The 17,321-nt window shown below is 53.8% G+C and overlaps 1 protein-coding gene across 1 annotated transcript; it reads right to left on the reverse strand.

Moving 5' to 3' along the window:
• Positions 1 to 7: 7 nt before the first annotated feature.
• CCR6 (C-C motif chemokine receptor 6) lies at positions 8 to 14,895 on the reverse strand. The gene is made up of 3 exons (XM_077757375.1): positions 14,808 to 14,895; positions 1,980 to 2,079; positions 8 to 1,902 (listed from the first exon to the last, which is right to left on the reverse strand). Exons 2-3 carry the CDS (start codon positions 1,986 to 1,988, stop codon positions 784 to 786), a joined length of 1,128 nt encoding a protein of 375 aa, XP_077613501.1. The 5' UTR covers positions 1,989 to 2,079; positions 14,808 to 14,895; the 3' UTR covers positions 8 to 783.
• Positions 14,896 to 17,321: the final 2,426 nt, after the last annotated feature.

Raw genomic sequence — 17,321 nt, forward strand, 5'->3', positions numbered from 1 at the left:
ACTTTAGGTAAAAACACTTTAAAGTCACGGGCAGAAGGGAAGGATCAGCTGTCGGGCCCCCGCATGAGGACCTTGGTACCCACATCCCCCCCGTGCGGGCGGCTTCTGACCCACGAGGACCCAGAACAAAATTTCTTTCTGTACCGTCTCGGGGAAGCTTCCTTGCTCCTTTAAAAGTAAAATTTAAACACCTACCACTCCCAACTGTACTATAACCTCAAGGTCACTGGGCTTTGTTAACAACTATTTATTAAGCCTGTCCGGGTGCTGGAAGGGTGCCGTCTGTGTGCATCTTGGTGGAACTCTGTCCGTCGAGCAGATCTGTGGAGGAGGATTATCACTTGCAGAGACCGTTTTCCCAGGGAAATAAGGCAAACACACGCTTTCCTGATGGCCGTCACCACCTGCTCTGTTCCATCTCCGCAGGCCGCTTCTCCAGCCCGGGGAGCGGGCTTCAGCTGGTGCCTGCGCGACTGCGAGCGGCTCTCACGCGACGGGCTCCGCTTGGGTTTTGCAGACCCCGCGGCCGTTGGCCGTGACGGGGAGAAACCGCGCTCCGGGGGCCGTTTCACGACTGCTCCGGAAAACGTCCACGCCTCTCAGCAGTTCGCTCTGCTTCGGGGAGCGCCAGCCGCGGGAGCCCCAGGGGCTCAGGGCTTCGGGGAAGGAGAGTGGGGACGCGCCGCGCGGGGACCCCTGCAGCCCCGCGGACCTGAGGCTCCGCGGCCGGCCCTGTGGGACGACGGGGTCCCGAGTCCCAAGCCCACGCGGGGCCGCGGCCGGTCACATGGTGAAGGACGAGGCGTTCTCGTTGTCCACGGTCTCACTGTTCTGCCTGGAGGTGAAGGTCTCCGAGTGCAGCCTGGAGCAGGAGAAGCCGGACGCCTTCTGCTTCCTCTGCAGGCACCACAGGTCCTTCACGATCTTCAGGAAGTAGCTGCGGAACTTCTGGCCGATGAAGGCGTACAGCACGGGGTTGAGGCAGCAGTGCAGGAAGGCCAGCACCTCGGTGACGTTCTTGCTGTAGGCCAGCAGCCGGGCGCCCTGGCAGGAGCGGTCCGTCCTGCCCAGCTGCGCGGCCGTCACCAGGAGAACCATGTTGTGCGGGATCTGGCAAGCCAGGAACACGAGCACCACGGCGATGATCACGCGGATGGCCCTGTGTCGCTTGGAGTTCTGGGCCTGCACCAGCGTTTTGACGATGAACATGTAGCAGAATATCATGAAGACCAGCGGGACGAAGAAGCCGAAGAGGAGCTGGAGCCCGAGCATCAGGAGCTTCCAGCGGACGGGGTCCGAGACGGCCTGGAAGCGGGGCTCGCACACGGCGCCGCCCTGCACGCTGTACTTCTGGTTGAACATGAACGTCCAGCCGGAGATGAGGACGGACGCCCCCCAGACCACGAGGCAGATGGCCCTGCGGTGCGCCAGCGCCCTGGACCGCAGCCTGAAGGACTTGGTGGCCTGGACGATGGCGATGTAGCGGTCCGTGCTGACGCAGGTCAGCAGCAGCATGCCGCAGTTGAAGTTGACGGCGTAGATGCCCTTCATCAGCTTGCACGTGGCGTTGCTGAAGAGCCACGTGCCGGTGGCGTGGCTGACGGCCCAGAACGGGAGCGTGAGGACAAACAGTATGTCGGCCACGGCCATGTTCAACAGGTACACGTCTGTCATAGACTTGGCTTTCTTGTAGAAAGCAAAGGTGACCACCACCAAAACGTTGCCCAGGAGGCCGAAGACGCAGATCAGGGAGTAGGCGACGGGCACGAACAGCCCAGAGAACGTCCTGACCTCCTGCAGGGAGCACAGCAAGGTGTTGTCGTCAAGTACATAGTCTGAACTGTTACCCGACCCGAAATAATCCTCATTCAGACTGAAGGCATCGCTGAAGTTCACTGGGTCCTGCAAGGTGAACAAAGGCAGAGTTAGCCGGAGCGGGGGCCTCGAGGAGCCGCGGCCCCGGCAGATGAGACACTCACCCCGCTCATGGTGCTCCTGCTCTGGGCGGAAAACGCGGCCTGGTGCGGAAGGGGTGGGCCCCAGGCCTCCGGCTCCCCGGCCGAGGGAACAGAAGTGCGTCTGAGGAGAAAGAAAGCAAGACACGCTGTGGTTGAGATGAATATTCGCGGGGAGCGGGAGAATCGGGTCGCCAGCATCCCGTTTCCCGAGGACGCAAGGCAGGCACGGCGTGCTGGTTTACGTGAAAATCCTCAATCGGGGGGCGGCTGGGGGCTCTGTGAAGCATCAGGCTCTGGACTTCGGCCCAGGTCATGATCTCATGGTTCATGAGTTCGAGCTCCGCATCGGGCTCTGTGCTGACAGTGCAGAGCCTGCTTGGGATTCTCCGTGTCCCTCTCTCTCTGTCCCTCCCCTGCTCTCTTTCTCTCTCAAAATAAATAAATCAACTTAAAATTTTTTATTTTTTTTATGAATGTTTATTCATTTTTGAGAGCGAGAGAGAGCATGAGAGAGTGCAGGGGAGAGGGCGACAGAGGATCTGTCCTGACAGCAGGGAGCCCGATGCGGGGCTCGAACTCACTAACCTTGAGATTGTGACTTGAGCTGAAGTTGGATGTTCCACCAGCTGAACCACCAAGATGCTCCCCCCCCAAATTTTTTTAAATATTCATTTAGAACAGGGGTCCACAACCTCTTTCTGTAAAGGACCAGATAGTAAATATTTTACACTCTGCAGGCCATCAGTCTCTGTCCCAACTACTCGGGTCTGTCCGGGTGGCGTGAAAGGGACCCTAGACACATGAATGGGCTTGAGCAGACTCGGTCGCCATGGGGGCCATCTGTCAATCCCCGATCTGTAGCATAAGGAAGGGCGGGACCAGCAAAACTACCGATTCTGACCTACACACACATCTTGCTGCTAAAGTCAACGTAATTACGTTCAATAAGATTCCACTGAACAAAATCTACAGAAGTGTAGGTGTGTGTAGAACACGTATAATTTACAGTCTTTGCCTGCAAATAGTGGACCACATGAGTCAGTGTTTTTCATCCTCCTGGAGACGTGAGAATCTCCGGTAGAATTTTTTAAAGTTTGAACGGGACAATCATTCTCAGGATACGCTGAGTAAGACTGGCTTGAAAGGCAGTAGGAACGTATATAACCTTCTCGGAAGCCGCAGCTGCTGCCTGCTGCACTCTAGTCTCCGGCCACCGATCTGCAGGGGCAGCCACATCCTAATCGTCAGAAACCAGACTGCGGGAAGGAAGGTCAAGGCCAGCAGGTCAGTGCATGGGGCCTAGCTCAAGAAACTCTCCGGGAGATGAGTGAGGGTGGAGCTGGGTCCTAGAGGGAAGGACTCTGAAAACCGGCATTCGAAACACACTCAAACAGGGAAAGACAGGGAACTCTCTTATATTCATATTCATTCATTCTCTGCCATTAAGTGTGACCATCCTGGTTTATCATCTGTCCCCCCCGGTCCCCACAAGCCCCTGGCCTGGCATGCTGATAATCGTGCTAAATGTGCATTCACTTCCTCCCCCGTCCTGCCCCGTCCAGTGCACTGGCAGCGAAGCTGCCACACTGTGCCACGTCGTCCTCACTGGCGCTGTCAGCACCGATACCCGACATTCCGGGAGGACGTCCCCATAACACAGAGCTCACCCTGAAGGATTTTCTGAGCTCACTTGTCATATAACTGCATTCTCATTTTAGTCACGCATCCGGCGGCCACAAGCCCGTTCCTCGCCTGAGCCTGGGGCTGTCACTTGGGGACTGACCTAGGGGGAGGCGAGGGTCACGTGTGCACATCTGCAGTCACCTCCAGCATCCATTCTCAGGGCTCGAGGGTGTGTAGAAGAACCGCACAGCGAGGCCCAGAAAGAATGTGAGGGGAGGAGCATATCAACCAGATTGTCCGGTGAAACGTATCAATCAAACATGGCCGCAAGACTAACGGCTCCAGCCACGAGGGATTAACAGAAACCAAATGTACCTTACCGCGTTCAACCACCAGTGAGGTGTGTTAAATGACAGTTTTCAGACACTGGGCCACAGGTGTCACAGGATTATGGTCCCTGACGAGAAGGGAGCCGGCGGAGGGCGCCATGGCCCCGAACCCCAGGAGGCCCCGGCTCATCCAAGTGCAGAGCGTGGGGCGAGCTGGCCCGGGAGCGGCCGCCTCACAGAGGACACAGGGATCGCGGTCCTGGGAGGCCGGGGCAGCTATACTTTGCAAGACAAAATACAGGAAGGAGGGAGCCACACAGAAAATAAGGAGCGCGGCAGAGAGTTGTCCTTGAGAGGAGGCAATGCAAGTCTGATAGCAGAAAGGAGAGAGGGAAATCCTCAGAGTCCTGGGCTAGGAATCGTTCTCTCCCGAGGGAGCAGCACCTTCTAAGTCACAGAGGATCGGACAGCATCCTCAGAACAACGCCCTGTTAGGAGTGACGTCGCTCAAATAAACCGACAGTAAGCGCTGCTCTGAGCCTGCTGTAACAAGAGGAAGCCTTCGTTAGAATACTGGACTAGTATATTCTAGTATATTCCAGTAATGTAACTACATTCCAGAACAAGGACGTGCAGCACATTCCAGCCTCCAACAATGCAAAGTTCATGTCAGGCATCCGAACAAAAATCTCTAGACGACTGTAGGCTGAGTGCTTGTATCTCCCTGAAGTTCAGATGCAGAAGCCTAATCCCAAGGTGGTGGCCCTGGGAGGCGGGGCCTCCCCTCGGGAATGGGGTTAGTGTTCTCAGAAGAGACACAAGAGAGCCCCTTCCTCCGTCCTCTCCACCACGGGAGGATGACAAGAACACTGAACCAAGACGGGTCCTCGGCAGGCTCCGGGTCTGCTGCCCCCGAGTCTCGGATTTCCCGCCTCCCAGACGGTAGCAATAAATGTATGCTGTTCAGGCACCGCTGTGGTAACCTGTCACAGCCACTCTAACAGACTAGAGCACGGACATTTGAAGAAACAGGAAAATATGACCCATAATCTGCGTGAACAAACAGAACAATAACGGAGATGATAGACAAAACTGCTCGGTAGCGACTACAAATACATTCCGAATGCTCAGGAAGGTAGAGGAAAGCATAAATACAACGAGGAAAATGACAAAAGATATTAAAAACAACCCAAATAAATGTTCTGTACACAAAATATACAATATGTAAAAAAAAAACAAACCCTGGTGAGAATTAGCCTACACAGATCAATTGTAATTCTCTGCTCTAGCAATATTTGGAACTGGCGATTGAAACTGGAAAAAAATATAATAACATCAAAGACATGAAACAAAGTACTTCTGACTACATCTTGAAAATCGATACAAGATTTCTATACTGAAAACTATAAAGCATTGCTAAGAGGAATTAAGATCTAAAGGAAAGGAGAGTTGTATCTGTTTCAGGATTACAAAGTCCAATATTAAGATGTCAGTTCTCTCCAAACTGATCTACAGATGCAACACAATCCAAATCAAACCTGAGGCAGGACTTCTGAAGAAACTGATAAGCTGATCCTAAAATTTATATAGAAATCCAAGGGATTTAGAAGAACCAAAGCAATTCTGAAAAAGAGGACAGAATTGTAGGATTCATACTACCTGATCGCACGACTTCCTACGAAGCTACAGGCATCGTGACAGCGTCCCGTTGGTAGAGGGGTGGATACATAAATCAACGGGACGGAACAGAGTCCAGAAATAGACCCACATGTCAATGGCCGACTGATTTTTAACTCAGGTGCTGACTGAGTCAATAGAGAAAAAACAATCTTTTCGATAAATGATATTGGAACATCTGAATGTTCGCGCATAAAAAGTTGATCCTTACTTTTACCTCATCCTACAAATGAAAAGATAGCTCAGAATGAAATATGAATTTAATGTGAGAGCCCAAACCATGAAACATCTGAGGAAAACGGAAGGGAAAATCTTTGCGCCCTTGGGAATGGTAGAGATTTCTTATCTAAATTGCAAAAGACATGAACTGTAAAACAAACAAACAAACAAACAAAAAACCACACACAGACATAAGTTTTGATAAATTGATCAGGATTTAAAGCTTCCGCTTTTTGAAAAATACTCAAGAAAATTAAAAACAGACCATAGAATGGGGGAAAGAATTGTAATCTTATATCTGATCATGGATTGTGTCCAGAATATACAAAGAACTCTTACAATTCGATGACAAGAAGACACAACTCTAGAAACAGGTGAGAAGTTTGAGGTCAGTTCACCAAAGGAAATCCATGGACGGCAACTACGCACAAGAAATTATGCTCAACGCGATAGATGATCGGAGAAATGAAATTAAAGCCGCAGTGAGATGCCGCTGCTCACTCGGGAGCGTGGCCGACAGGACCGCAGGTGTGGGTGGGGACCCGGGGCCGTGCAGGCGCTCGCGCGGCTGGAGCGCAAGCCCCCACGGCCACGGCGAGGAAACGGTGCAGCGGTCCCTATGAAGCAACACACGCACTTACCATAGGAGCCAGCAGCTGACTCCCGCGCACTCAGCCAAAGAAAATGAAAGACTAGTGCTCGCATGTTTACGGCAGGTTCACACTTATCAGCCCAAAACTGGAAAGAACCGAAGTTTCCATCGGCTGGCGAACAGATCAGTACATTGTACTACCTCCGCGTCATAAAACACGGCCCAGTGACAAGAAGGAACGGGCCCTTGGTACACGCTCCAGCGCGGGCGTGAGGAATCCAGACGCGTAAGACCAGATCCTACATTATTCCACTTATGTGAAGTTCTAGAAGAAGCAAAAACAACAGCGGTGGAAATCAAATCAGCGACTGTCGTGGGTCAATGATGAGAAGGCACTGGCTGAGGGGACACGGGGACCCTGCCCCGCGATGGAGTGTCCCCCATCAGGATGGTGACGTCGGCGTGCCTTGTCAAAGCGTATTGAATCGCATACTTCAAAGCAGTGACATTAACGGTATATAGACTCTACCCTGACAAAGATAATAAAATACCTGTACGCAGTTCCGTACAAATGCGCCGGTTCAGACAACAGGTGCCGTAGGTCAAGGTCCTCGCCGACGGCTGAGGGGGCTGTGGCAGTTTCTCGAGGAAGGTCTTGGGAAAGAGGGGTACAGGTGAGCGGGAGGGGTTGGAGACAGAGGAGCACAGAGGCCATAGCGCAGGGGTCACAGGGCTACCGCGGGGAAGGGCAGGAAACGCTCAGAGGGAGCAAGGCTGCCTGGCGACGGAGACGATCTGGGGGGGCCGGGGAGATGGGGCCGCGTGGGGTGTGACCCGATGACATTCGGATCCCGCTGGGAGGCTCACGAGGGAGGCGGCTGCTGCCCTGGAAAGGCCAGGCGGGATGCCCCACCTGCCGCGCCCAGTGCCCCGCTGGGCCCTCACACTGGGACGTAGAATGTTTCCCGGGTTCAAGTGTAATTCAGCTCAACAAATGGTCACGAACGATCTACTGAAGACAGGCGACACCGTGGGGGCAAGAACGAGTCGCGCCAGCTCCGGCTTCAGGAGCCGCCCAGTGAGCAGACCGCTAGGACACGGCGTGACGCCAGCAGGCGTCCTGGAAGGCCCAGAAGTCCAGGTGCCTGGAGCTCCGCCGTGGGGGTGGCCCAGCAGCTGGGGGGGGGCCCGCAGGGGCGCGTTTGCACCCGCTCAGAGGAAACGCCCTGCAAATCCCGATAATGATGAGTGCGACGCTATTGTGGTTAAGCACGGACCCGTGTTCTCAATAAAAAGTATCGTCAAGTTTACGTGGATGCCCGTCACTCGCCGTGACTGGAAATGATTCAGCCTGCCCCAGACCACCGTTTTCACCACAGAAGTCGTGCGAATGTTTTTAAGGAAACCGTGTTGCTCACAGATTGCCATCTGCACCACAGCACGAAAAGAAGGTGTTTTGCTCAAGCAAATTACCTCCAATCCTGAGCAGCAACATCTCCTCTTTGGAGAAACAAGTTCTGGATTTTCCTGTTGCACAGACTGAGGTGGCAAAGACATGGAGACGCTTTTGGGGACCTGCGTCGCCGGACAGGGGGTGACGTGCAGCCGGTGAATCGCCAAATCTGACCGTTCTTTGCTAAGCCGACGAACCCACTGCTGTGAAGCTTCCAGACACAGCAGTCACGCCTGACCTTGTGTTTAAAGCTCATCATTCTCTCTCCCTCCTGCCGTCCCTCTCTCTCTCTCTCTCTCTCTCTCTCTCTCTCTCTCTCTCTCTCTCGCATGTCCTCACTGTCACCACCATTCTCACCAGGTCTTATTTCCAAGTCATTAGCTCACATGTAAACGCACGGGGCCCAACGGATTCTTAAAGTATAATCGGCTTACCTTTGAGATGTAAGTATGTCCTAAGTCACTGCCTCTCAGGCTGATGGGGACATAAACACGTCTCCAAAACCAGTTGATATGAAGAGAATCAGTGGACAGACTGTTCTAAATTGTCCTTGGGAGGAAGTTTTGAGGCTCTGAGGGGGAATCGTGATGAGACGCTTAGAAATATTATTCTATTCAATCTGCTTTTGCTGTTAAGACTCTTTCCCGGTGTTCAGCCGCCTCGAGTGGTGTGTTGCGCGTTGCTTCCGAGGTGACTCGCTATCGCCACCTGCCTGGGAGTTAGCCCCTCACGGGCTTCGCAGCCGGCTGGGCCCCTGGGGTATCTCGTGCGGCCCCTGCGGCATCGCACTGAGTGAGACTCGAGACCCAGGATGCCCTCACCCAGGGGCCGACGTCCGAGGAGTCCCAGCTGAGGACCGACGGTGTAGGAGCTCTCAAAACTCATGTGCGGAGAGAGAGAAGGTAAACGCCTCCTGTGGGGTCAGACCTCTGGTGCTGACACCCAGCATGATGCTGAAGGGCGTTAGCGAGGGTGCCGGGGGCGACCCGGGGTGTGGGGGGAGTGGAGGACGCTCGGTCCAGGTCGCCGGGCTAACACTCCACATCTGGCCGTCATGGTCACGAGCCTGCAGATCAGGTGGTGTAGACTCTGCAAATCTATGATTAAATCTGAAATTTATGGGGGTGCCTGGGCGGCTCAGTCGGTTAAGAATCCAACTCTTGATCTCGGCTCAGGGTCATGATCTTGCGGTTCGTGAGTTCGGGCCCCACATCGGACTCTGTGCCGACAACGTGGAGCCTGCTTGGGATTCTGTGTCTCCCTCTCTCTGCCTCTTTCTCTCTCTTTCAAAATAAATAAACTTTTAAAAAATCTGAAATTTATAAGTAACGAAGATGTGCAGGTATGATCTAGGTGGAAGACAGTCAGGTGGTTTACTAGTGGGGCGAAGGCCCTTATGGGCCCCCTGCTGGGCCCCGTCCTCAACCCTGTGCTGCCTGTTATTTTTATTAATGTCAGGGACAAAAATAGAGGAGGGAAGCTCATCATCATGTCTGAGGACGACAAGACGCCTGGAAATATAATTATGATATTGGATGACAGAATCAACGTGAGGAAACTCTGGACAGAATCAGACAATGAGTCAAATCCAATATGGCGAAATTTCGTGGAGAAAATTGATGTTGCACGTGGATTCGAATGGCCGATCACACAGATACAAAATGAAAGCGTGGCAGCAGGATAAATTTTAAGAGTTTTACATGATGTTTCACAAGAGACCATTAAATCCGTGTAGAGGGGACGGCACGAGCCACCCAGCCACCTAACGTAAGCTTCCTTTCATCCTTATCATATTCCCTCCCTCGATCACGTGGTGCTTGCACACTTACTCACGGACACGCCGCACTGACAGACGGTGGTCAGCAGGACCAGGGCCCAGCCATGTCCACGCCCCGATCCCCAGAACCTGTGCACACATGCTTTATGCAGCAAAAGGGACTCAGGATGGGAACAAGCATTAGAACCTTGGGATGGAGAGACGACCCTGGATTATCCAGGTGGGCCTGGGGTGGCTGAGCGTCCTTAAAAGGGGGCTTCCCCAGCTGAGAGGGACGAGGGAGAGAGAGGTTCAAAGCATGGAGGGACTCAGTCCGTCGTTGCTTCGAAGACCCAGCAGGTGAGGGGGCTCTGCGAGCAGGGATTGGCCCCACTGACAGCCAGCATGAAAACGGGGACCTCACCCCTGCAGCCGCGAAGAGCTGGTCCTCCCATAGAAAGTCCGAAAGGAACACAGGCCGTGCCAACACGCCCGCGTCAGCCTGTGAGACGGCATCCGACACCCGACCTACAGAACCGTAAGGTACCAAGTGTGTGCTGGCTAAGCCGCTAGCTTCGTTCTGACAGCGATCGAAAACCAAAACGGTGCCCATCGCATGCATCCTGTGAAATGTCATTTGTCTACTTTCTTAGGCCAAATCAGTAACCCTAGAGGGTTTACAGTGAGGTAGGTGACAGTTCCACACCCACTCCGCTCTGGTCGGATTTAGAGGAATTTGGGGTAAGTGTGAGTGGGAAAATGTCCGGCTGGAACGAGCCAGAGCCACGGCCCTGAGGAGGATAAGGAACGACCGTGTATGCGAACGGAAGCCCCCTCGGCTAAAAACAAGGAAGGGTCAGGTAGGAAAGACGTCACCAGCTCTCCCGCAAGGCTGTCCCGTGACCGAGGGCCAGCCTTACCCTCCCCCCAGCAAGCAGAGGTCACACAAACACCCTGCGACCCGGCCTCAGGGAGAGTTTGCGAGGACGGCACGGGCTCCCTCGCGAGGTGCTTGTCCGTTGAGCACACGCGGTGAGTCTGTGCGGAAGATGAGGAGGCGCGAGGCGGCGGGTCCTCCGAGTCAGCGTTTCTAGCGCTAGAGCCCTTTGGAAAGGAAGGAGGCTGCAACGGGCCCCTTCCAGCGGGGGCGCCAGGGAGCGGGACCCTGGGCCAGCCGTCCTTGGAAGTATGTTAATGGCATTTGCCACAGGAGAGAATCCTGGGGGTCCCTGTCTGAACGTGCTGTTAAGCAGACGGCTCCTGCGTACCCACATTTCTGACCGCAGAGAAACCCGATTTGATGGTGCGGGAGGATGGGAACTAGGCGCCAGGGATCTTCCATTTGTACGGTGAGTGGGTACCAACTGGGGCCTTGAGAACAATGTTTTCACACACACTTTCCACCGACCTTGTGCTAATTCGTCACCAAAGCCCATTTTTAGTGCACTGCGTCTAGTGGTTTGGGGCCCCCGGGGAAGGGGTGTTTCTCTGGGCCTGGTGGTCGCCTGGGTCTTCTGAGTTGTTAGAAAAGCTCGATGCGGGTGAGAGCGGCAGGCCATGGGGATGTGCTCTGACCGCCGGGCAGCTGGAGCTCACACCCTGCACACTACTGTCACCCACGTTCCCGTGCGGGAGCTGCTCCTTCCCCGGGGAATTCCAGCACCAGGTGACCCAGTCACTGGAACAGAGCAGACCTCAAAAGCGAGTCCCCAGCAAGGCTCAGGGTGGAAAGAGAAAAGGAAGGGAAGAGGGAAGAGACCGCTCTGTGGTTAAATCAGTTTGGGGAATGCCACTAACCACTCCCGCCCCCTTGGGTGCTTACATCACAGTGTGTCGTCGATGGCTCTTGGCCCTGTGTGAGCCATCACAATCTCCTGAACCCACTTCCCCCACAGATTCAGGGCCAGCGTTCTTTGGAAAACATTTTGGAAAAAGCTGGCCCAGAGGAGCTATCCATCGGTTCATTCACAGAGAGGGCTGAGCTCCGGTACATCTGCAGCTCGCGGGTAGCTCGGTTCCGCCAGGGCTGACGGTGCCTGACGCGGCGGGGGGGGGAGGGACGCCNGCTCAGGCATCGTGCGGCGTCCTCAGTCTCTAACCCGGAGTGTTTCCAGCCACTCAGAAACCGCACAAAACACAAATGATGCTGCCTCGCGCTAACGCCTGACCGACTCTCTTCTCACGGCGGCCTGACTCAGAAATTAACTCTCGCTCGAAGACACGCCCGCGTGGGGCTCGCCTTCCTGGTTTAGAGGCACGTGATGATAGGTCAAATGTCACGTGACTTCCGCATTTAAACTTTGAAACCATAAAAATATATCGCCCTCTAAGTGAAAAGCCAATGTGCTAAAATCTCCAGACGGCGTGTAGACGTGTGGTTAATGATCACAGTCTCCCGTGTTAACGCGTCAAAAATTTTGTGACTGCACGTGAAAAGAAACTGTTACCTAAAGAAAGATTTAATGTTACCAGAGTAACATTTTTTAAAATAGTGTTTAAAATATTAACTTACATTTGTATCGCGATAAAGTAGCGTGGCTTCCTAGTACCGCAGGCCCGAGTCCCAGAATAACCGCTAACTGGTTGGCTTGTTCACAAATGAGGAGGACACCTGATAATCTGTCCCCTAAAAACAAAGACTGCGCCCAGGAAGCCGAGGAAAGGGTGCCCGTCCACCCACCGCAGTTTAGGAGGAGCCAGGTGGCAGTCTGGCAGTCCGGCCGCCCCCAACGGGAGCCTGCGGCAGCCCCCCCCCGCCGCACCTCTGCCCTGGAGCTCTGAGGGCTCTGGGAGGTCTTCGGTCGCCTGACCGGGGCGGGGGGCGGGTGCCACAAGCTCTCGCTCGGCAGCGAGTGCCCAACCTGGGACCGGCTCGCTGACACGGCCTCAGGCTGGTCGGCCGTCTGTCGGGACCGGGGGTGGGTGGTGACAGCAAAAGGGAAGTAAGATCCCCTAGAGAAGGGAGGAGGTGCTGAAAAAGCAGAAGGGGGCGGCCGACAGACCAGCTTCAACTGCCCATTTGGCCAAGGGCTGACTCTGCCCGAGAATACTAAATATGGGGGAAACAGCCGTAGACTTATCAAAATGGGGGCGTCTGGTGGCTCAGTCGGTTAGGCATCTGACTTTGGTTCATGATCTCACGGTCTGTGAGTTCAAGCCCCGCGCTGGGCTCTGTGCTGACAGCTCAGAGTCTGGAGCCTGCTTCCGATTTTGTGTCTCCCTCTCTCTGCCCCTCCCCCACTGGTGTTCTGTCTCTCTTTTAAACAAATAATACATAGGGGCACCTGGGTGGCTCTGTCAGTCAAGCATCCAACTTCAACTCGGGTCATGATCTCATGGTTTGTGAGTTCAAGCCCTGCATCGGGCTCTGTGCTGACAGCTCAGAGCCTGGAACCTGCTTTGGATTCTGTCTCCCTTTCTCTCTACCCCTCCCCTACTTGCGCTCTGTCTCTCTCTCTCTCAAAATTAAACATTAAAAAAATTTTTAATAAAAAATTTTTAAAAAGATTTATCAAAAAATTATCAGCAAGGATAACTTAATATTTTAATTTAAATAAATTTTATAATGGGTTTAACAGTCTGTTAAAAAATGATATTAAAGCAGAAGTTCTTAAATCTGTGTTTACTTTGATAAATAGCGATGGCCCGCGGGATACAGAACAAGAGCTAAATACGAATGTGTATGTGCGTGCCTGTGTGTGTGTCCTGTGTGCACATATACATATGTGCCTAAGTGTGCGAGCATAAATAGGTTCTGTGTGTGTGTTCGCATGTGTGTACATGTCATGTGTGTGCATGCATATATATGTTGTGTGCAGGTGTGCTTTGCACGTGTAGGTGTGTGCATTCATATGTGTATTGTGCACATGTGTGTGCCTGCGTGTCTATGTTGTGTGCACACGTGTGTGTGTGGTGTGCATATATGCGTGTATGCCTGTGTGCATGTGCGTGAGAGCACTGTGAGGTTTACTAAAAATTAAATTATCACTGCATACTGGACACTGGGGTCACTACTCTATTTCTATTACCTCTTTTAACTTCGCAGAAACCCTTTAAGGCAGACACTCTACCCATTTTACTGATGGAAGGCTGGAGGGCTGTTCACTCTTACCATGTAGTTCACCTTGTCTCCAGAGGGTCTCACTGAAGGACCATAAATCCCCATAAAACCTTAAATCCTATACTTATTGTAAAACCTCTTCATTGGTACCAGAATCTCTCACACTGCGGTTGTAGGTATTCAATTAATGTGTGTTTTCTCAAGTCATTTGAATCGTGGGCACACAGTGTTTTATCCTATTTTAGATAAACACCGGCAGAGCTGAAACTCTAGGCTGGCTTCCTTCTGCTTTCGAATAAGTGGTTAAGAGAGTGGCCAGAAGGTTTTTTCCAATGATTTGTATATAGGTTTGAATTTTCTTTTTTTTTTGGTTTTTTTTTTTGCTTCTTTGGAAGCTCACTTTTACATTTTCTTTTTTGGTTGCAGAAATTAAACTTTGAAGCATTGCAAGAGTCGCTTTAATCCAGGCCTCACACGGACGTCTTCACAGCTGTTTTTGCTACTGCACAGGCTGTGGAGGGAGTCCGTGCAGACTCTCTTGAAGATCATTATGTACTCTTTCGTGGTCATGAGACCCTGACTCCATAATCATTATGGCATTTGCAGCCCTTATCAGAGCTTTCTCTGTATTTCCGACTCTCATAAAAGTTTCCACCCCCTCGATTTCTCTTAACACCTCAGAAGCTCCTTCCCATTCAACCTCCAGCCACTCGAGATGCCCCTCTCTCTGTTTCAAGGCACAAACCACTTTCTGCATTGCTTTCAAAACATCTCCCAGCTTACCTAGTGTTAGCTCCTCAGACTCTCTGTGTGCTTAGTTAAATAAATGACTGCATCTCACTCGAGACCGCTGCCCTGTGGGTATTTAACCACATGAAGAAGCGATGCCAAAATCGTTCGACGCAGATAAAATCACTGCCTGCACGCTGAGAGGAAAGGCAAGGTCCCCGACAGCGCGGCCCGTTACTCAAACCAGAAGGCCAGCGTCTTCGCGAAAGCAAGACTAAGTTTCACCAGGCGTCCGCAGCCTCCACGCCAGTGTCCCCAGGAGCAGAGCGGCTCCGCGCCGGACGCTCCGCAGGCGAGGGTATCAAAGCCAAAGATGCTTTCCAAAGCAGTGAGGGGCTTGGCCGTGCTCACCTGAGAAAGGCCGCAATCCGACGGGAACGGTCCTGTCCCACGCCCCCGATGCTTCGCGTCCCTCTGTGATGCTCTTAGCAAGACGCGGTTTCTGACAGTCATTAAGAAAAAAGCAGGGAGAGACCAGAAGGGGCCAAAAGCAAGTGGCTGAAGTACTAGCACTTCCTACTTAAAAGTCACGCCTATTTACCCAAATGCAGAAGGTTAACCATGTATGTCCCGCAGGTTGGAGAATAATCATATGACTCAGGCAAGCAGAGCCACGCCGGCGGCGGAGCCGGACGGAGGAGAGAGGCCGGGCGGTGCTCCTCGGGGTGGCTGTGAGCTGCTTTGCCAGTGTGGCCACCAGGGGCTTGCACCCAAACCTGCCCCCACCTGCCTATTTATTCCACGTGAGCAAGAGCACTGCCAACTGCCTGGAGGGTGAAGGAGTGTTTGGAAAGGGGGTACATGAGGCAGCCTCCGGAGCCCCTGTGCCCGCCTTTCCCCCCAAACCCGTGCCCCCACAGGCAGGTCGCTGACCCTCGCCATGCCACGGTTCGTCCTGGGTAGGGTGGCGGCCCCGGCATGAGACACTCAGGGCCCATCGAAGCAGAGATGCTACTTCTCGGCATGTTAGTCGGGTCACAAACACAAGTCCCTGAAACCCAGACATGCCACCTTGTGAGATGGAGGTGACAGAGGTAATAAGCGCCCTGTCATTAGACGCAGTGACCGATGAGTCACTTGGGGAACGCATTTTTAGGTGTCAGTGGTTTAAAATGCAGCAAAAGACAAAAAACAAGAAGACATGGAAAGAGAATTCTGGAATCATAAAGGTGTTGATCATGATGGAGTGTGTTGCTGCGGATCAAAGCTCAGGAAGTTCCAGAGGTTCTAGAGGGAAGGGACCCAAGGGTCAGTACGACCGGAGACCGGGGTGGCCGGCGCGGTCCGTCCGAGGAGCTGGGCGTCTGTCCTTCCCTAGCCGAGCTCCCCTGGCGCCCACCACATCCCGGTGCTCACCCTGTGCCGTCTGGACACCCGTCAGGCAGGCTCCATGCCCCCCGCAGACCCTCCACGTTGCCCCCGCCCTAGCGAGCACGGAACCGAGGCGCCCGTGCCGTCAGCTGCTCCGGGACCTGGGTGACCTCGGCGGGTCACTCTTCTTGGCGGAACTGGCCGCGTCTCTGCTTCTTGACCTCACCCTGCAGCGCGAGACGCGTTTTGTGTTTGATCCCGAGCCAATCGCAGACCTTCTGGTCACCGGGACCCATCGCCTCCCAGGGGTCCTTTGGAATAAAAAGCTCTCCTCACTGGGTCCCGAGGTGTTGTCCTTTGACGGAGCTTCATAGATTTCCATGGACGCAGGTGCCCTGTCCCCTCTTCTGCTCGAGAGGACCGCCACCGTGTGACTTCCCTCTCGTCCCTGTCCTGCACAGCACGTGGGCGGGTGGAGAGCAAAGGGAGCGCCTCCCCACTCTGCTTCCTGCATCGCCTCCTCACCCCTCCCCCCCCCAGCTTCTTCCCCTTGCTGGAGGTGGAAGCTGCTGGAAAGGCCACCTAGCAGGACATGTGCTTCCTGCTCTCTGACCCCGCCACCACCTGCAATGGCCGTGGCTTTCCTGCTCTCTGACTCCGCCAACACTGCCTGCGATGGCCGTGTCTGGCAGGCGGACGGCAAGGAAGCCCTTCCGCAGCAGTCACAGCCCCGGACTTGGACCTGGTCTGCATCAAAAAGGAGGGACGCCCAGGGGCCCAGTCGGGAAAGCATCCGGCTCTTGAATTTCAGCTCAGGTCACGATCTCACGGTTCGAGGGTTCGAGCCCCGCATGAGGCTCTGCGCTGACAGTGCCTGCTTGGGATTCTCTCTCTCCCTCTTTCTCTGCCCCTCCCCTGCTTGTGCTTTCTCTCTCAAAATAAGTAAAATAAACATTTTTTTTAAAAAAGTAAGAAAGAGAGAAAAAGAAATCTGATTTTGCTAAGACCCCAAAAAACAGTAAAGTAGCCTGTTGAGAAGAGCCAAGCTGCGCAGTCCCGGGGAAGCCACCGAGCAGGGGCTCAGTCACGGGACCTGACCCAGGGAGCAGGGACACCTGTGGTCAACACGTGGGCCACCCTTCAGAAGTGGAGCGAGAGCAGGTAGAAGGTGGGAGAAACCTCCGCAGGCTCCACCCCTCCCCCTGGGAGACATGGATCTACGGGGGGTCAGCGGGGGCCTGCCCCCTGCATTCAACCTCCGCACCGCGGAGGCCACTCCCCTGGGGTTCACTGGCCTGCACGTGGCTGCTGTGTCCTGTGCCTCAGGAGCCCTTCCGTGTTTCGGAGCAAATCCAGATTATAGGTCGTCCCTAGGAAGCTCAGCTCTCTCTAGAAACTGCCCGGATCAAAACCCCCGCGAGGCCTCACCCTTACGTGCTCTTGCTCACGTTTAAACCGTGCTGCTCATTTGCACAGACACGGTGAGCTGCCTAAAAAGCAGGAAATACGGGTGCAGGTACGCGTTTTCCATACGCAGTGTTCCAGCCCGGAAGT

Source organism: Crocuta crocuta, unplaced genomic scaffold, assembly GCF_008692635.1.
Source record: "Crocuta crocuta isolate KB4526 unplaced genomic scaffold, BGI_CrCroc_1.0 scaffold506, whole genome shotgun sequence".
Taxonomy (NCBI): Eukaryota; Metazoa; Chordata; class Mammalia; order Carnivora; family Hyaenidae; genus Crocuta; species Crocuta crocuta.